This window comes from Leptonychotes weddellii, chromosome 8 (assembly GCF_054177405.1).
Source record: "Leptonychotes weddellii isolate Sample4059 chromosome 8, ASM5417740v2, whole genome shotgun sequence".
Classification (NCBI taxonomy): domain Eukaryota; kingdom Metazoa; phylum Chordata; class Mammalia; order Carnivora; family Phocidae; genus Leptonychotes; species Leptonychotes weddellii.
In genome coordinates this window covers 110931801-110953146 of record NC_138376.1, presented here as the reverse complement: position 1 = coordinate 110953146, position 21346 = coordinate 110931801, and the positions used below count along the sequence as shown (strand labels likewise).

General features: G+C 39.6%; 1 protein-coding gene across 8 annotated transcripts in view; it reads right to left on the bottom strand.

The window, feature by feature from the left end:
• Window positions 1–21346, bottom strand: part of PHACTR2 (phosphatase and actin regulator 2) — a 255603-nt gene that overhangs the window by 62166 nt on the left and 172091 nt on the right. For all 8 annotated transcript variants that reach the window (XR_014147366.1, XM_081827428.1, XM_081827426.1 and 5 more), the window contains exon 3: window positions 2542–2622. Coding sequence is in view for 7 of the 8 variants with exons in the window: in XM_081827428.1 (XP_081683554.1) it covers window positions 2542–2622 (81 nt within the window). In the remaining variant the exon portion in view is untranslated. The remainder of the gene's footprint in view (window positions 1–2541; window positions 2623–21346) is intronic.

Sequence of the window (21346 nt, the reverse complement as noted above, 5' to 3'; positions counted from 1 at the left end):
CCCTCTTTCTGGCCAAACGAGTATATCTGGGATATAGTTAAGAGAGAAACAGAAATGAGGAGAAAGTTGTGTGTGACCAAACGGTGAGTGACTCATCAGAAGGTTAAAACTAGTACACCGCAGAAGAGAGAGAAAGGAGGCTGCACGGCAGGCAGGAACATCTCCATGCCCTCATGCTAAAGCTAAGGGAAAAGATGGAAGGAAAGAACCAGAAAATAAGGAATGACCTTGGACTAGACCTGGGAATTCTCAGGAGAGAAGACCAATTGTTGAACTTTTAGATGGAAGTTAGAGGTTAGTGTAAAAAAGATCATCTAAAAGGAATAATAATAATAAAAGCTGGGAGTGAGGGTATGGGGTGGGATGGGATGAGGTCAAACCCAGGGAAGCTGGAGGGATCGAAAAAGTCTATCTGGCTCCCTGAATAAAGGACATAATTGACAATAACTGTCAAGAGCTAAGGCAAGGTCAGGAAGATCAAGGCAAAGGATGAATCTTTAGTGGCAGAAGACAAGAGGTGGTCACCAAGCACAGCAGCTTCCAGTCTCTGGCTAGAGCTGAAAACAGACCGAAATTCTCAAGATAATGGTTTCTAGAGAAATGACAGAAAACTATTTTCTCCAGCTTTTGGCTGAAAAGGGGAAAGACTCTATTTACAATAGGCATCACCAGGAACTTTCAAGGATTAGGTCGTTTCTATAGTTCCATATAGGGACCATGAAAAAGGCAGAAAGTAAAATTCAGTAATTTAGGACTTCCCAAACATTAAATATTACATTATGTTTAGGTGAAAAATTGTTTCGTTCTTTTATGTTTTAAAAACTTTTAATGTTCAGTCTGCGGAGGTTACCAAAAGGTCAACTAGAGTCAGAATTCTGGGAAGTAAGTATCGGAAATTATAACCCATCAAGTAAATAGTTTAACAGATTAGGCAGAACAAAAACCAATCAACACTAAGCATTTCTTTAAGTTGACCAGTGCCACTTGTTTTTAGAAAAAATAAACTCTTTTCTAGCTATAATTTTTAATCAGGTAAAAAAGGGGTCTCTAAATCTCTATCTTTCATACTCATTAGCAATTTCAATCATAAATTTTTACATTTTTCCTTTCTTTAAACAATTTCCAAATAAATGATATCAAACAATTGTGCTGGCCCAGCCCAGGAAGGTGATAGCTCAGAAAGGTGATTGCTCAGTGGATCTGTAATTTCTCGCCTGCCTCCAGAGAGATTAGAGGGGAGACTAATTTTGATACTGCAAGCCCGCCTTCCAGGAACAAAAAGTTAAGGATGTGCTTTTTTTTTTTTTTATCTTTAAAAGTCCCAGATAGGAAATAAATAGCTTCATGGTAACAGAAAATTAAAGAAGACATAAAGTTCATTCGTAAAACAGAATGAGAAAAATGTAATCGGTCAGAGATTGAAATAAAATGCCTAAATCTTGAGGGCTCAAGAAGAGTGGCATTATTCACTTTAGATTTCCCTATATTCTTTGAAACAGCAGTAAAATAGTAAAGCATTTCCTAGCTCCACTCTAGAATTATTCAGATGTTGGAAAAAGTGTGTCATTTGGATTTATAAATAGTGAATTCTGTGATTTAATTCCAAATTAATAGCACTTTATTTGTTCCCATAAAAGTACAATAATACTACTTTATCCCAGTAAATGTCCAGGGGGTGGGGCAAGGGAAGGCATGAGGTAAATCAACAATTTTGCAACAAAAATTTCCTATAGTTTTAAGAGGAGGGGGAGCAATGAAAATTATTTGATGTTACTTATTTGGAGAAATAACCAATCTTGATGTCTTCTTCTGAGCGTCTATCTTGGTTTCTATTTAAGCCTAGTCTTTTTGAGCAAGATTCCCTCTTGCTAGGATAGAGAAAAAAGGGGAAGAAGATTAGGGACAGGGAAAACAAAATACTTAGAAATAATAATTGTTAGTGAAAAGGTGAAAGACAATTAGATTCAAAGAAATGAAAAGAGAACAATACTAGGAAAATTACTTGAGAGAATGCATAAAGCGGAGTAATTTAATTTGTCCATTTGTGCCTTATTGATTGTAAATTTGATTGTATTACAGAGTATCAAGAACAAAAGATACATTTACTATTTCTTTTCTCTCCCTTTTCTTTTACTGGTAGGCTTAAGAAACCAAAAGGCAGGAGCCAAGCAACAACATTGCATTTACTCAAACAACTGAGTTAACTTGTATAGAAAGACTGAAGCTCAAGAACAGATGAGGAATCATATAAACATTTGTATCTTATCTGTATCTTCAGCTGAGTACCTCTGTAGAGCTCTAGGGTTAGTGACATACAGTGAAGGACGGAATTCAGTGAAGGTCACTGAATTTCTTTTCTAGAATACCTTAGATTCTCTGCAGCCCACAAAGGTATTCTGAATTAAAGCAAGATTCTCAGAGTGCCATACTCACTGCTTTATCTCCCAAAGACCATGATCATCTTAAATTTTAAAAGAAAATGAAAGAAAGACCAAAGAATAAAGGATCACGTTACTTTAAATGTATGAGTAATTTCCTCACCTTGATCAGGCAACTCCTTAAGAACGCCCCTTCTTATCAGCTCCTCTCTACTTTGTCTTGTGGATATCTTCCTTTCTAATACTTTTAAAAAGAATAAGCATAAGTAAGAATCGTCATTGCTTAAAATAATTATGAAAAACATTCCAAGTAGAATTGAGCATATTTATTCTGTTCACCTGAGGGCTCAACGCCCAGTTTTTTGCGTTGTCTAGCAAAATACGTGGTTGGAGTCAATATAATTAGGACAAGGGCAAAGGACTGTAGCCGTGCTCTGAAACCCAGCTGCTGCACCTGGTTCTTCAAATGATGATGTTTGCGCAAGAAACCAGACACATTATTTCATATCAGCTATAGAGCACAAAGGCTACTTCTCACTTCGAAATATTCCTTTTTTTAGGCATTCTAAAACACAGGCTTCAATGAATATGCAATGTATACAAAGGATACGTATGTTTACATTAAAACCAAACAGACAGACAAATGTTCAGTAGATAGTCAGGTAACTCATCTGGATCCCAGAGAAAAGGCACTACTTTTCCAGTGTTTTCTCTCTCACACCATCTGTCACAAAAGTCCAACACATCAGATCTCTGTAACTCTTTCCCTTGCCATACTCAAGCATGTTCCGGTATATCCCTTGACAAATCCCAAGTCAGGAGGATGGGGTCAATTCACGCTTTCAAAGGCACTTCAAGGGATGGGAATCTCAACAATGCCTCTTCCCTCTTCTGGAAGAATTTAAATTCCTGCTACAACTTCAGAGTGGAGCTCAGGAGTTTAGGGTGGGACTTCGACAGTATTCACCTTATGTGTATATAATATTGGTTTTCTGAAACCTGTGCATGTCTAACTCGACTCCCCACTTTGAGGGGCCAAGATGGTGTGTAAAATTAGTATCATCTACTAATCCTAATCTACTAATCCTCTGAGCCAACACTGTCCGAAGTGTGTTCTGGAGAATTCTCTTCCCTCTAGATGACCTGTTCGAAAAAGCACCTTGACACAGCAGAACCAGGCCACAGAAAGGGCCTACGGCTCTTTAAGGAGAAGGAAAGGCACATTGGTGGAGACTGGGTAGCCACAGCAGGACTGGACTCTGATTCTCCCCACAATTCCTCTTTCTGGTCTCAGAATTTGCAAATCCTAGAGCCACATGAACAACATCATTTCAAGATCCATTACCCCAAGTCCTGCCCTGACACATATAGACAGGGCTCGTAATAACACTAAGGACATGTTTTTTGAGGGTGCTCCAGGTGGTCTGAAGGAAGGACTTTGAAGACAGAGAGGGGGAGAAAGGGGTGTACCTTGGGCTGAGAGCTTTGTATGAAGCCCCTGAAAGTCTTCAGCAATGGCATGAGCCCCAGAGTACCAACACTTAGTTTCTCTGGAAGAAATTGAAATATTTCTTTTCTTTTCTGACAACCAGTAATTGTGTATTTCCCTTTTATCCTGGTTGCCAGAGGTCAAAGTAACACTTGATATTAACACAGATTTCATATGACAACTCATGGATGAAATCTGTTTCCTCCTTCTTAGAGACCTGACTTCATTTGTATTTAATTTCTAGCATACGTGCCCTTTGCTCTCAGTTTTGCCAAACACATTTTGTGGACAGACTCAGAATGGAAACAAACAAGAAAATGAATAAATGAACGAGTGGATGAACAAATGGTCACAAGAATGATAATTAACACCTTCTTGGTTCAAATGGACACACACACAGAACCTTCCCCTCCTTTAGATTGCCACCCAGCCCCACTCCACCCTCCTTCCAGAAGCAAGTAACCACAGCTCATTAAATGCTGGTGATTTCAATGGACAAAGTTAACTGGGTGTGGGGGGCCAGCTGGAGCTGTTCTTTTAGGTAAAAAGAGAGCTGTTATTTCAGGATAGCTTCAATTTGTCCAAGCTTTTGTCAAAGAGAAGAGAACTCCTGTCAGCACAGGGAGCCAAACAACACCCCTAACGACACAGTAGGGGCGCTGCAAACACTGCGCAGGTGGCTCAGAAGGACCCTGACCACTGCATTCAATGGTCGCTGAAGGACACCTCACCCAGCTCCAATGGTGTGTGATCCTCTATCATTAATCAAGGCCATTCTGTAATCTCTGCTTTGGGCGTCTTTAAAAGCTTTCACTCTTGCACTAAAAAAAAAATCGTCCGAGAGCCCAGAACATATCTCGTTTTTGTTTCTGCCTTTCCAGTATGGATCCCAGAGGATGCTTCAGTTTTAGTTTTAAGCTTTCTGTCGCTTTAAATCTAACTTAATCTCAGTTAATAAATCCCTCCTCTTTCTTCCTTGTAAATTCTGGAGCTCTGAGGACGCAGCTTGGGCTTCCTGCCAGGAATCAAACCCCACAGCTTTGTTCTTTGCTCTACCTTTTATAAATGGGCCCTGATTGGAAAATGCCCTGGCGATTTGTTTGGTCTCTGGCTGAGCAGGTTTTTAACACATAGTGCAGATAACTGTGTAGCGGGCCAATGAGAACAAACTGCAGGCGACTGAGCATGGAAAGTATGTTGCTAGGGCACCAAGTTCCAAGCACCACTCTCCCAGAAGAACAAGTATCACACTCTTCATCTTTTAAAATATTTGCCTCATGTTTACATAGTGTCTGTATGTTTGCAGAGCACATTCACTGGACACTTTTTCACAGGCTTGGAAGTGTTCTGCACTGGAATGAACTGGAGAGGTCATTCTCGTCCAACAGGGCCGCACAAAGCCAGAGTCATTTCAGGAACATTCCTGAGATGTGCTCACCTGCTTGAAAACATTCAGAGGCAGGATGGCCTCCTCCAGATATCTGTCACCCTCATTCTTAGGAAAGTATTCCTCATAAGGAGTCAGAACCACACTCCCTGTGACTTCGGCAGTTAATCAAGCCCACAGTCCCTATAGCTCTAGAGTAAAGTAAGTCATTTGTGATGGGGAAACAGTGTGAGTTAGCTCTGTGTTCACTGAGAGCAAAGCGGGTTATTGAAGCCTCCTAGAATCTGATATCGAGGATCCAACCAGCTGCTCTTTGACCCTGAAGTTCACACTAATCAGTGCAACAACAGCAATAATGTTGGGGGTCTGCCTCCCTCGCAAGTACTGCTGGGGAAGAGACTTAGCAGGGGCATAGATCACCGGATGCCAGGTCTCTCCAGGAGAAGAATTGTTCCCAGTTGAGTAAATAGCTCATGGGGGCTCACTTTTATCCCAATCAAAAAAGGCATGTGTGGTTTTTACATGAAGATCAAGCAAACCCATGATTTCTGTTTTGCTCCCTGGACTGGGGGAGTTAAAGTTCCGACAGTCCCTTGTGATTACAACAGCATACATTTTTCTAAGAAGGGAGGGACGCCCTGTGTCCCCATTTTCCTGCTCTCATGCTTATACTCTGGCTTTTCAAATATTTGAAAAGGACCGATTTTCCCAAAAGCATCCAGTGGCTGTCCATCTGGCTTTGAATACTATCTCTACTCCTTGGCATGGTCTCCACAATGACCCCCAGAGGCTGCCCCCCACACGATGCTCCCCACCGTGGGGTCTTTCCCTGATGGCTCCCTCCTGGCTCTCTCTGCTCCAGCCCCTCCAGCCCTGCTGCTTGTCACCTGACACACACGGCAAGCCCCTGCCTGGTGGCCTCTGCCCTTACCAGGATGGGTTTTTCCCGGACCCCCACACAGCTCAGTCCATCACTTCCTTCAAGTCTCTGCTCAAAGGTCACCTTATTAGAAATCCCTTCCTCACACACCCAACGTAGAATAGCTTGTTCCTTTTCTCATCTTTATCCATCTTATCCTGCAAAATACGGCATCCCCTCCTGAACTGGCATCTACTTTTTAAGTATAGTCTCGATGAGAACCAAAACTCTTGTTTACTGCCGTTTTCCCAATAGTGCCTTGCAGGTTGTTAGAACTCAGAAAATATGTGCATTTGCTGCATAAACGAATAAGAGAAAACAGGCTGATAATGTTAACGGTCTTGTTTTCTGCCCCTTCTCCACCTCCAGCCTAGGAGAGAGCAAGCGAGGCCTGTGGCAAGACTCTACGAACAGGCGTCTTCTGTTTTCTGCCCCCTCTACTTCTTGGCTGGGCCCGCCAAAGGGAAAATCCTGAGCTCTCTGTCCTACGGCTCATCTGAAAAAGTCTCTGTGCTCTGAAGAAGGAAGGCTATAGTGTGCAGAGGACAGATGGCAGCCAACTAACAGGGTGTAACACCCGACTGGGCTCATCATAAATTTTAAATGATTTATGATGTCCTTCTGGGCACGGAGCCTGCATTCAGGAGACGAGGCCGGGGCATATGCCACCTCCTTGTGTGGAGGCACGGCCAGGATTTTATATTCCTCTGGAAGGATCTGTGAGAGTAAATCTTGCAGTCAACAAGCCACTTGTGTTTTCTTTTGGCGAGGAAAGAGAGTCCTAATTCTCAATTCTAACACCGTTTAATGACGGAACAGAACAGAAGAGCAATTAGACTATTAAATAAGCGCACCGTGTTATCGTCCTGGTTCTGAGGACTGAACGGCTTTACTGTACAACTGTGACCGAAACAGAGACCTGCTTGTCTCGGGTTGCAAGTGTTCCGTAAGAGCCCGGCTTTGCTTTACCTCTCCTCAACAGCAGTTACAGAAAACAGAATGTCAAAAAACGGGCTCCCTTTGAAAAAACGCTTCACTAAAGTGTAGCGAAGTCCTTTAAAGAAACCACCACCTAAATGCCACCCAACGGGACATTTGCAAAAACTTCCAAAACAGCTCAAGAACATAAGGCAGAGAAATAAAGCCAACATCCCCCACTAAAAATACTCAGGGGTCTGGCCATTTTCATTTAATCCAAGTCTCTCCCCTACTTAAAAATCCAACAGACTATGGAAAAAGCCCAACCCCTCAGAGCTATGGCCAGGCTTTACAACTGGTCCCAGTGGACCATTCTCCCCCTCCCTCTTGTTCATCCTTTTCCACAAGCCCAGTGTTAAAGCCCAACCTTACTCTTACTTCTCACCATTTCCTAAATACTTCCTGTACATTCTTTCAGTGTTTCTTTCTCCTAGAATCACACCTTTGCCCTCTCCCCCTCTCTGGTGAAATCCTCCTGTAATCCTAAGACCTCTTCAGACAGCGCCCCCTGCAGGACAATGTCACCATTCTGGGTGGCTAATCAGTAATAACTGTGTTCCTAACGTACTATAAAGTAACTTCTCTGTGCCTCAGCTTTTTCATCTACAAAATGGGGGAACTGGGACACCTGGGTGGCTCAGTCGGTTAAGCATCTGCCTTCAGCTCAGGTCATGATCCCAGAGTCCTGGGATCAAGTCCCACACCGGGCTTCTTGCTCAGGGGGAAGCCTGTTTCTCCCTCTGCGTGCCGTTCCCCCTGCTTGTGCTCTCTCTCTCCCTCTCTGACAAATAAATAAATAAATAAAATCTTTAAAATGGGAGAACAACTGCTACCTTTTCTGGTTCTTTTGGAGATCTTTTGGAGTTAAAAAGCTAAAGTGTTTAGACCAGGAGCTAGAATCTAGAAAGCACTGAATAAATGTTAATTATTATTATTTCTGTTAACAGCACTTCTTCTTCATTGCTACATGTGTACCTAATTGCATATTCACATGACTCGAAGCCCTATGAGAGATGTCTTATTTATCATTTCATCCCCATAGTGCCCCAAATAATATATTGCATTAAGTTTCTGGTTTTGTTTTTTGAGGGGACGGAGGGAAGGCATGTCTAGCACCCTTTTCTAATCTTTTCTATTTTCTTATTTTAGAAACAGTCTTCCTGATAGTTAGCCTTTGAGGAACCACCTTCCTCATCGTTCAGTCCATGCCATTTGTGTGAAGCTAACCCCAATGCTGGGCTCTAGGGCTCCCAGGCTTATCCAGTCAGAGCCTGATATCTTCCTGGCCTTCGTGACTGGTTCGGAGGGGCTGTGCCCAAGTTGCACCAATGACAACCAGCCCAAGGATTTCCCGAACAACTGGAAAAGAAGGCTTTCTCTTTCTTTTGTTATCTATTAAAACTAGCTGCATATGGGCCTAGAGCTGTAAGTAGTCATTTTGCCTCCATAAAAGGAAAGTCTAACTTAAAAAAAAAAGTAAAAAAGCCAATACTGAGGAACATAGGCTCAAAGAAGGAGACAGATTCCCAATCTTAGCTTTCACGCACCTGGATCCAACCAAAACTAAAGGCTGTTTGGCCCAGGGCTTTTTACTTGCATGAACCAATAAATTCTCCATTTGCCTAAGTCTATTATTATTCATCGGCAGTAAAGAGGTTTTACTTTTAAAGAGTCAAAAAGTGTTTCACAGATGCTTCTTTAACATGAATTTTCTTCCAGCAGAGGCTAAAAATCCTCTAGATTTTCAAGGCAGAAATATGAAAGAACTACACGGAACTTCTTTATCCCCCAAGAGTTTGAAACTTGACCAGACCTTAAAAAAGAGGAAGATGGTGAGATCTATGTCCCCTCCTCCTCTTAGGAAATCAGTGTCACAACTTCCTTCAGAAACCTGATAGTAATCATCCATTTATTTGATGCCTAGGTAGCATTTTTATATTTATTTTCTCATTACGCTTCCCAGTATTCCTGAAAGACAGGCTAAACAATTCTTTTTAGTTCCCTCGAATAGATAAGGATATTGAGACTCACAGAGGTGAAACACATTTTCCAATCACATACTCGGAATCTGGTCGAACTCAATGTGTCTAGCCAAAAGCCTACTGCTTGCATTCTCCAGACTGAGTCGATAATTAAAGATTTCAACTTTCCCACAACAGGTATAATGCTTTCCAATTTCCCTTCAAGACATGAGGTAGAAAAACTTTTTAAAGTTAATTTTAAATGAGCAATTTTTAGATGGTAGTACATCCTCATAGTTCAAATTATAAAAGGGTACAGTAAAAGCTCTCACTTTCACCCTATCCCCCACCTATTCAAATTGAACCCCACCTGTACTCCATATGCAAATAACCACTTCTCTTAGTGTCTCCTGTGCCCTTCCAGACTTTCTTAGGCAAATCCAAATATTCATTTTAATTATTCTCTTTTTTACACCCAAGGTACGCTATTTTACAAATTGTTCAGCAATTTGGTGCCTGGGTGGCTCAGTTGGTTAAGCATCTGCCTTTGGCTCAGGTCATGATCCCAAGGTCCATCCTAGGATGGAGCCCCGAGTCGGGCTCCCTGCTCAGTGGAGAGCCTGCTTCTCCCTCTCCCCCTGCCCCTCCCCCCCACTCGTGCTCTCTTGCTCTCTCTCTCACTGGCTCTCACTCTATCTCAAATAAATAAATAAAATCTTTAAAACAAACAAAGAAACAAAAACAAACTGTTCAGCACTATGCGTTTTCATTGAACACTGTATGTAGTACTTTTAAAATTTCAGGTAACGGGGTGACAGACAAAGGCCAGGCTGGGGAGAGAAGAGGTGATGATCTTTGCCTTGTGCACACAGCAGCAGCTAAAATCATGGCTGTTTCCAGAGAGGGCAAGCTGGGAACAGCCATGGCAAGTCAACTCAAGGGACTCGGGGATTTTATTCCCAAGGGATAAGGTTTAGGACTAGAACAATGAGCAAGTCCCCAATCCCAGATGGGCCAGGAAGTACAAGTAATCTCAGGAGAGTAATCAGAGGCCAGGATCTGAGAGATACGTGAAACCCTGCTTGTCTTTCTTCCAGTGTGACTGTCAAAACACATGACAAACACAAATGTTCGAGACAGGTGCTTTTGGATGCATCCTGTGTGTTTCCATTTCTTGTTTCTTCACATTAAAAGATAGTAAACCCAAAACAGGGTGAGACCAAAGGGACAGAAGCTTGAAACAAAAATAATGAGAATCATCCTTAGAGCAATTAATTCTAACTTCACACTAAGAACATGCTAGAGACTTGATATAAAATGGACTCAGAAACAAACTGAGGATTCTAGAGGGGAGGGGAGTGGGAGGATAGGTTAGCCCGGTGATGGGTATTAAAAAGGGCACGTACTGCATGGAACACTGGGTGTTATACGCAAACAATGTATCATGGAACACTACATCAAAAACTAATGATGTAATGTATGGTGATTAACATAACATAATAAAATAAAATTTAAAAAAAAAAGAATCGCAGCTCTATATGGTGAAGAGTTTTTGCAAACTAGGAGATCATAAACAATACCCATTAGAGAAGTTCTTAGAGAGCCCAAACTTCTAATTCTGAGGCCCTTCTCCTTGATCTGCTTCAAGACAATTTTACACATTTCAGGGACTCAGCAATGTCGATTGAGATGAGATCCTATCTCATTTTACCTCTGATCAGATAGCCAAATGGCAGGTAAGAGTCGCTGTGAAAGAGACCTTAGTGAGACTAAACTATCCTAAATTAAGACAGTCTCACTTATTTAAACATCAAATTCAACTGTGCAGGATTAAAGGCATATGAAATTATTCATACCTTAGGCCAAAATTTTTTGAAGGCATTAACGTGTAATCTTTAAAAGCCTGTTTTTATTTAGTGAATTTAGAAACAATACGTCATAAAACATCACCAACTCAAACCAATAGGTGTGAATAACCTGTCAGAGTTAGTAATAAGATTGAGTGGGCATTTCTGCAAATCTATGTTTACTACCTTCATATACATATCTCATTAGACTAGGTTTCTTAAAGTGATTAAAATTTGTTTTCTTTTTTTCTGTAAGATTTATTAATTTATTTGAGAGAGAGAGAAAACAAGTGAGGGGAGGGAAAGAGGAAGGAGGAAGAGGAAGAGAGAGAATCCCAAGCTGACCTTGTGCTAAGTGTGAAGTGCGGAGCCTGATGTGGGGCTTGATCTCACAACCCAAGATCATGACCTGAGCCAAAATCAAGAGTCAGATGCTCAACCAACTGAGCCACCCAGGCACCCCTAAAGATTTGTTTTCTTAAACAACCTAAGTGTCCATTGAGAGATGAATGGATAAAGTTGTTCTATGTGCATGCACATACACACACATGGAATATTACTCAGCCATAAAAAAGGATTCGATCTTGCCATTTATAACAACATGGACAGACCTGGGGGGTATTATGCTAAGTGAAATAAGTCAGACAGAGAAAAACAAATACCGTATGATTTCACTTCTAGGTGGAATCTAAAAAAACAAAACAAAAGAACAAAGCAGAAACAGACCCATAAACACAGAGAACAAATTGGCGGTTACCAGATAGGTAGGGGTAGGAGGCTGGGCTAAATGGTGAAAGGAAGTGGAAGATACAGGCTTTCAGTTACAGAATGAATAAGTCACAGGGGTGAAACGTACAGCATAGGGAATATAGTCAATGGTATTGTAATAGCGTTGTACCTGATTGACCCCGCAGTGAGAGGACCAAGAATGATTCTACTAAAGTTTTTATTTTCCAAGACAAAACACGAAAAAATACTGGGGGCTTTTCATTGTAACTAAAATTATAATGTTTAAAGTTTCACAGCAATGCTAAGTTTCCACTGGGACATAATGCTCCCCTCTCGGGAGTCTCCCTGTCTACTCTCTGTTTCCAAATTTCTGATTATTACGGTGGTAACAAGGTCTCATCATTCTTCTTGCAAAAGCTAGAAAATAGAAAATGGACCAGGAAGTATATATTCTGGCCCTTTTAAAAATATCTTGAGCTCACATCCAGACATTGAAACTTATTTTTATTTTTTAAAAGATTTTATTTATTTATTTGACAGAGAGTTAGAGGGAGAGCCAGAGGGCACAAGCGGGGGAAACAGCAGAGGGAGCAGGAGAAGTAGGCTCCCAGCTGAGCAGGGAGCCTGGTGCGGGGCTCAATCCCAGGACCCTGAGATCATGACCTGAGCCAAAGGCAGACGCTTAACCGACTGAGCCACCCAGGTGCTCCCCTAGACATTGCAATTTATTAGGAGGTGATCATAGGCAAGTTCCAAACCTCTCCATGCCTTTGTTTCTGTACATGAAAACAGAGGTAGGAAAACCTAAGTTGGATGCCCAATAGGATGATTAAAACATTTGGTAAGTATCTGACACAAAGTAAGGACCCTCTAAATATTAGTTTTTTCCTCCCCTACATTCCATTTTCTCTTGTATCCAGATGTGTATCTCTTTGATAATATTCTGTTGATATTTTTACCTTGATATAGTTACTGATCTAGAAGGTGGCATTGTACAGGGATTCAGAATGAAGACTCAAGCCAGGCCTCTGAGGTTCAAATACGGGCTATACCACTCAAAAACCCTGAAACCTAGGGCAAGTTATTTAACTTTTCTGTGCCTCAGTTTACTCATTAGTGAAATGAGAGTTATAGTAGCAACCCAACTCACTGAGTAATTGGGAAGATTACAAGCATTTATTTTATTCTATTTTTTTAATAGATTTTACTTATGTATTTGAGAGAGAGAGAGAGAGCACACGCACACACGAGTGGGGGGAGGGGCAGAGGGCGAAGGAGAAGCAGACTCGCCACTGAGCGCAGAGCCCGGTGAAGGACTGGATCCCAGGACCCTGAGATCATGACCTGAGCCGAAGGCAGAAGCTTAACCAACTGAGCCACCCAGGTGCCCCGGATTACAAACATTTCAAGTGGCATCTGGCACACAGTAAAAACTCAAGAGTTAGTTATTATTATTAATACCCATATATCTTATTCCTACTTTAAGTTTAATCCCAAATAAAACTGCAAATGAGTAACAGAAATCAAAGTTTGTCTACTTTTATTTATTTTTTTTTGAAATATATATATATTTTTAAAGATTTTATTTATTCATTTGACAGAGACACAGCGAGAGAGGGAACGTAAGCAGGGGGAGTGGGAGAGGGAGAAGCAGGCTCTCCGCCGAGCAGGGAACCCGATGTGGGACCCGATCCCAGAATCCTGGGATCATGACCTGAGCCGAAGGCAGACGCCTAACGACTGAGCCACCCAGGCGCCCCTGTCTACTTTTATTTTTTAACAAACACTTTACTTCACATGCTGCAGATGTAGCAAATTATACAAATTATTCAAAGGGAACTTTTTCAAATCTCATAGAGTAGTAACTAAATTGAACATTTTAGCACTGAGTTGTGAAAAGCAGCAAAAAGAAAGGACTACATAATGCCAGCAATATGTCAACATCAGATTTAAATAGGTAATTAAATTTTAGTTGGTGTCACTAATGTTTCACGCTCGATTCACCTACGGTCTTCTTTAAAAACAAATTACAAGGGGTGGGAGGGAGATGAAATGAAGAATTTTTGTTTAATGGTAGACAGTTTAGATTTTGCAAGATGAAAAAGTTTTGGGAGATCTACTGCATAAAAATGCAAATATACTTGACACCATTGAATCGTATATTTAAAAGTGGTTATTAGGATGGCAAAATTTATGTGTTTTCCACCCCAATTTTTTTTAAAGACTATTTATTCATTTGAGAGAGAGCGAGCGAGCGCACAAGCAAGAGGGGCAGAGGGAGAGGGAGAAGCAGACTCCCCCCCAAGCAGGAAGCCCAACATGGGGCTTGATCCCAGGACCCCGAGATCATGACCTGAGGTGAAGGCAGACGCTTAGCGAACTGCGCCACCCAGGCGCCCCTCCACCACAATTTTTAAAATAAATTAAATTGTAAGACATTTTTGGACTACATTAATGCTAAGAGCCATTTATCGAAGATGAAAAATAGATGAGACGGTATTTCCAAAGAATTTTAGCCACACTGATGTTTACTGTGTTCACCAACTATTCTCCAGGATCTCATCTTCTCTCCGGCCGTGCTTTTTATTCTCTTATATTTCTCCCATAGCCTCTCCTGCCCTGCCTTTTAATAGGTACTAAGTGAACACTTAGACTTTGGAATAAAGAAAACCTCAAGAGCATCTGTTTCAAAACTTGGAGAGTTTGGGTTTGGAAAAGTAGGTGAAGAAAACTTAGCAGAAAAATGTTATAAGCCTCGATGAGCAAATTCTTTTCACTTGACAAAAAGAAGCAAGAATTAAGACTGTAATTTATATTCCAAGTGGGAAACAAATCAGGAAAATATAGAAGCCAAAAAACAGTCACTTTCCAGGACTTAGCCCTTAGTGATAAAGACCGGATTCGTATCACAGGATGAAAAAAATCAAAACAAAACCACAAAAGGAAATAATATGCAAAGGAAATAAAATAATGGACTTTCCTGACAGGACTCTCTGACCCAGGCCAGAAAGAATTCTGTAGCACCTTTAAAAAGTATTTCACAAGTGGCACTACTCCAAAGGAAAATGAAATTAGGAAATTATCCACCCAAGTAAAGTTTATAAACAATCAGATCGTCTCTTAAAGCAATACAAACGATGTCTCATCCCAGTGGAAGCCTTTTTTATCAAGAGGTCAGTGGGAATATCGTTTCTCTCCTCTACATCTCCCTCAGGAATTAAATGTGGCAAAGAAAAAAAAGAAATGCAAGTTAACAATTCTATATTCCATTCTAGTGGGTGTGATTCTTTAAAATAATGTCATTTACAATCAGAAATCAGTAGTGTCCACGGCTCACTTGAGAAGGTTTGCATAGACTGCTCAGTGAAAATGCCTTGCTTACCTGAGCTCACTTGCCCTAGCAGAGTCTACCTCCCCCTGGGAGAGGCTACAGGCCTGAAATCTCAGTCTGCTCTATGGCTCAACAAATTTAAATAAAGCTTAGCTTGGATTACACAAACAATATCGCATTTTCTAGAATGGACAGGAGGCAAGGGAATCTCCTCCACTCCATTTAGAAATAAGATTTTTCTGGTTTCTACCTATCTAAAGAAGGTGGGTCCTAATGGTTTGGCCATTCATTATGCAGCTGGCTAATTTAAACCCATGATGGAAGGTTTTCCTATTTATGAAACCACTAATTTCTATTATGAAAAATATACAGAAAGTTAGCACTCACATTATTCTTTCCCATAAATGGGTTTTATCCCCGGAATAGACCTATAATGAATAATAAATCCTCCATAAATAAAAAGGTGGGGCCTTAATGACTCTTTCCATCCATCTATATGCGGGAAGAGTGAAACAAGAAAAATATTCATTCTACTGGGAGAAAAAAAAAATGAAGAGGAATAGTTAGTCTCCTTCATTTTTTATGCATAGAGAGGAAACTTGTTTTAATGCCATTATATGTCTTTAGGAAAACAGAATAAAAGAATTTCAGAAAAAGTCTGTATGATAAAATTATTGTATGTTCTCTCTCTTCTCCACAGAATTTTTAACACCATTTGGTCTAATTAGCTTCACTTATAAAATACACAGGTACAGAAATGGCTGAACTAAAACACAACCCAAACCTCCTTTTCATATCAATGATGTCTTCACATTGGCCTTTTAAAGGTTGTTGCCATACAGAACAGACAGTAAACAGTTACTTAAGTTCATTATCCATTCATGAGAGAATGGGACCCCATCCTGTCCATTAAATTTGGTGAAATATTAATTTTGTCTATTTTGGCTTCTCAATTCCTAAGGCTCTTAAGCAGCTCTCAATGATATGAACACTAAGAAAGAATTAAAAACTGGTATAATTGCCACCCCCCCAATTCCAGCACTTTCCAAATCACATTCACTGGCAAACACCATATATATGGAATACGGTAAGGCCTATCAAGAGCCCCTCATTAATTAATTCATTCAACAAACATTTACTAAATGCTTTAACATAAGCCAGACACTATTCTAGTTGGATTTTATCAAAGAGGAAAAAAAAATTCCCGATGCTCATGGAATTTATAATCTAGTGTGAAGGGAGACCAGTTAAGGAACAACACAAATAATTTATACATGCTAGAAGGTATGATGTGGGGGCTTTTGGGTGGCACAGTCAGTTAAGCATCCGACTCTTGGTTTCAGCTCAGCTCATAATCTCAGGGTCTTGAGATCGAGCCCTGCGTCAGGCTTCACGCTAAGCCCAGAGTCTGCTAAAGTTTCTCTCTCTGCCTCTGCCCCTCCCCACCTCTCTCTTTTTCTCTCTCTCAAATAAATAAATAAATGTTAAAAAAGAAAAGAAAAAAAAGTAAGACGTACTGTGGAAAGAACAAGGCAGGGCAGAAAAAGAGAACCGAGAGTGCTGGGGGGACCTACTTTACTACACCCACTAGGATGGCAATAATAAAATAGACAGATAATAACAAATGCTGTCCAGCCTGTGGAGAAATTAGAACCCTCATACACTGCTGATGGGAATGTAAAATGGTGCAGCTGCTTTGGAAAACAGCCTTGGCAGTTCCTCAAAATGTTAAACATTGAATTACCATATGATTCAGCAATTCCATTTCTAGATGTATAACCAAGAGAAGTGAAAATATGTGTCTGTACAAAAACTTGTATACAAATGTTCACAGCAGCATTATTCACAATAGCCAAAATAGAAACAACCCAAACACATGTCCATCAACTGATGAGGGATGGATAAATAAAATACGATATATTCATACAATGGAATATTATTTGACAATAAAACGAAATTAAATATTGATGCATGTTACAATATGGATGAATCTTAAAAACATTACGCTAAGTGAAAGAAGCCAGTCACACATGGCCACGTATCTATTGTATGATTCCATTTATAGGAAACATGAAGAATAAGCCAACCTACCAAGATAGAAAACAGAAGTCAGGGGAAGCGGGGGGAGTGACTGCTCGAGGGGGTTTCTTTTTAGGGTGATGAAAATGTTTAAAATTAATTGTGCTGCTAGTTGCACAGTTTGTAAATAGTATGAAAAACCACTGAATTAGACATGTAAAACGGGTGAATTGTATGGCATATGAATTATATCTCAAAAAAGCTGTTAAAGAAAAAGTGCTGGGGGAGAGGAGAGATTCAGCATAAAGACTGAAGGCAGACCTCATTGAGAAGTTAGCATTTAAACACGGGACTTCACTGAAGGAGTTGAAGTAGCTGGTTAACCATAAGGAAATCTGGAGGAAGAGACTTCTTTTGATGCACTAGAGGTCCTAACAAAAGTCATCCAAGATAAAAGAGAGAACCTTGGGCGCCTGGGTGGCTCAGTTGGTTGAGCGACTGCCTTTGGCTCAGGTCATGATCCCGGAGTCCTGGGATCGAGCCCCGCATCGGGCTCCCGGCTCAGCGGGGAGCCTGCTTCTCCCTCTGACCCTATCCCCTCTCATGCTGTTTCTCTCTCTCTCTCAAATAAAAAATAAATAAATAAAATCTTTAAAAAAAAAAAAAGAGAGAACCTTAATGATCATGTACCCATTAAAGAAATCTAATTTGCTGTTTAAAATCTTTTTAAAAAAGAAATCTTTAGGCTCAGATTCTTTCACTGGTAAATTCTATCAAACATTTAAAGAAGAAATAACACCAATTCTACACAATCTTTTCAAAGAATAGAAAGGACTCATGAGAGGTCAGCACAACATCCTAATACCAAAACCAAAAATAGTACAAGAAAGGAAAACAACAGACAAATATCACAAATCCTACACAAAATATTATCAAGTAAAATCCAGCAACATAGGGAAAGAATAATACACACAACTCAATGGGGTTTACCTCAGGGATGCAAAACTGATTCAATATTTAAAAATCTATCAGTGTAATCTATCATAATAATGTGGTCCAAAGAAGAAAAACCACATGGTCATATCAACTGATACAGAAAGAGCATTAGAGACTTTCAACATTTGTTCATAATAAATACTCCCAGAAAATCAGGAATATAAGGGAACCTGCTCAACTTGATAAAGTGCATCTGCAAAAAAACCTTCGGCTAACACCATACTTAATGAAAGTCCGTCTAAGAATGGGAAAAAGACAAGGATGTCCCATTTACCACTCTTATTTACTATTATACTGGAAGTCCTAGTTAGGCAAGAAAAGATATAAAAGACATACAGATTGAAAGGCAGAAATAAAACCATGCCTAATCACAGACGATATAATCGTCTACATAGAAAATCCCAAGGAATCTTCACTAAAGCTAATAAATAAATTTAGCAAGGTAGCATGATACAATTGTATTTCTGTAAACTAGCAATGAATAATTGGAAACAGAATTAAAAAAAAAAACACATATATATTTATAATAGTTTTTTAAAAGGAAAGAAATATTTAGGTATAAACCTAATACTGTTTTCCAAACATTTCAAAATGCTAATGAAAGAAATAAAAGAGCTAATTAAATGGATAGACATACCAGTTCATACTGGGAAAGTAACCATAGTAAAGATATCAACTCTACACAAATTGCAATATAGATTTAATGTAATTCCAATAAAAATCCCAGCAGGAAACTTTGAGAATATAAACAATCTGATACCAAAATTTGTATGAAAAGGCAAAGAAACTAGTCAAAACAATTTTAAAAATGAAGAATGAAGTTGGAAATATTACAGTATCTAATTTTCAGACTTATACTAATCAAGATAGCATGATATCAGTGAAGGAACAGACACACAGATTAAGAGAACAGAATAGTGAGTCCAGAAATAAACCTACACAGATGTGAGTCTTAATTTTTGACAAAGACCATGTGGCCAATTAATTTTTGGCAAAGACACAAAGGCAATTCAATGGAGAAAGGATAGTCTTTTCAACAAATGCTCTTGAAAGTTCTTAAAATGACGCCAAAAACATGATCCTGAAAGAAAGAAGTAATAAATTGTATTTCTTAAGAATAAAGGCCTTTGCTCTGTAACAGACACTTAAAGAAAGAACAAACAAGGGGCGCCTGGGTGGCTCAGTCGTTAAGCGTCTGCCTTCGGCTCAGGTCATGATCCCAGGGTTCTGGGATCGAGCCCCGCATCGGGCTCCCTGCTCCGCGGGAAGCCTGCTTCTCCCTCTCCCACTCCCCCTGCTTGTGTTCCCTCTCTCGCTGTATCTCTCTCTGTCAAATAAATAAAATCTAAAAAAAAAAAAAAAAAAGAAAGAACAAACAAGCTGCAGTCTGGCAAAAAATATCTTTAATAAAGTATCTGATAAAGGCATTATATCTAGATTAGGTAAAGTACTCTCAAAACTCAACATTAAGAAGAGAAATAGCTCAATAAAAATTGGCCAGAAGACTTGAACAGATATTTATCAAAGAGAAGTATATGGAAGAAAAATATGGTTTTTGATTTTTAAAATGATACAAAGGTGATTGAACGGGGAAAGGATAGTCTTTTCAACAAATAGTATTAAAATAACTGGGCATTTATATGCAAAAACAAACCTTAACCTAAACCTTATACCTTACATAAAAATTAACCCAAAATTGATCGTAAAGGTAAAACATAAAACTATAAAACTTTTAGAAGAAAACACAGAAGAAATTCTTTGTGATCTGAGGTTAGGCAAACAGACACAACACAAAAAATATGACCTATAAAGAATAACTGATAAGCTGAACTTCATCAAAATTAAGAATTTTTGTTCTGCAAAAGAGATTAAGAGAATAAAAAGCCAAACTACAGACTGGGAGAAAATATTTGCAATCACATATCCAACAAAGAACTTATATCCACAATATATAAAGAACTCTCAAAATTCAATAGTAAGAAAACAAATAACCCAATTACAAAACAGGGAAAAGATCTGAACAGAACCTTTACCAAGGAGGATACATGGATGGCAGAAATGTACACTAAAAATAGTTGAACATCATTAGCCATTAGGGAAATGCAAATTAAAACTATGATAAAATACTGCTACATACCTACTAGAATGGCTAAAATAATAAAGACAGCACATCCGTGTGCACAGCAGCACTATTCACAACAACCAAGAGGTGGAAGGAACCCAAAAGTCTATTGACAGATGAATGGATAAACAAAATGTGGCATATACATACAATAAAATACTGTATAATCATAAAAAGAAAGGAAATGCTGACACATGCTTCAACATGAATGAACCTTGAGGATATTTTATGCTGAGTGAAATAAACCAGTCCTAATAGGAAAACTACTGTATGATCCCATTTATATGAAATATACTAAAGTAGTCACCTTCATACATATAGGAAGTACAATGGTGATTACCAGGAGGTGGGGAGGGGGGAGTGGGGAGTTGTTCAATAGGTATAGAGTCTCAGCTCTGTAAGATGAAAAAGTTCTGGAGATCTGTTACATAACACTGTAAATATGCTTTACATTTCTGAGCTGTACATTTAAAAATGGTTTAGACAGTACATTTTATGATAGGTCTTTTTACGACAATAAAAAATAATAATGACAATACCAAGTGCTGACAAGGATATGGAGCAATTGGAACCTTCCTACATTGCTGGTAAGGAATGCAGAACTCTAGAAAATAGTCTGTGGCAGTTATTTATAAAGTTAAACATGCATTTAGTGTATGACTCAAAAATCTCACTCCTACATGTTTTCCCTAGAGAAATGCAAACTTTTGTTCACACAAAAGCCTGTATGCGAATATTTATAGCAGCTCTATTCATAATCACCCCGAACTGGAAACAATCTACGTCCTTCAACAGGTGAATGGATAAATGAACAGAGTACATCCACAGCACAGAGTATCAACCAACAATGGAAAGGATTGACTCGTACACACAACATCCCAGATGACTCTCAAAGGTGAAAAGGTGAGTGAAGAAAGCCAGTCTCAAAACATTTCATACTGAATGATTTCAATTTTTATGATGTCCTTGAAACAACAAAATGATAGTGAAGAACAGAGCAGTGGTTGCCAGAAGTTAGGAGCGGGGGGAGGTGGCCAAGGGGAGGGGGGGGTATGACTGTAAGAGGATGGGGCGGGAGGACTGGGGAGGGATGGATCTGGGACATATCCTGATAATGGTGGTAGTTACACAAAACATACATATATTAAAATTCACAGAACTACACACACACACACACACACACACACACA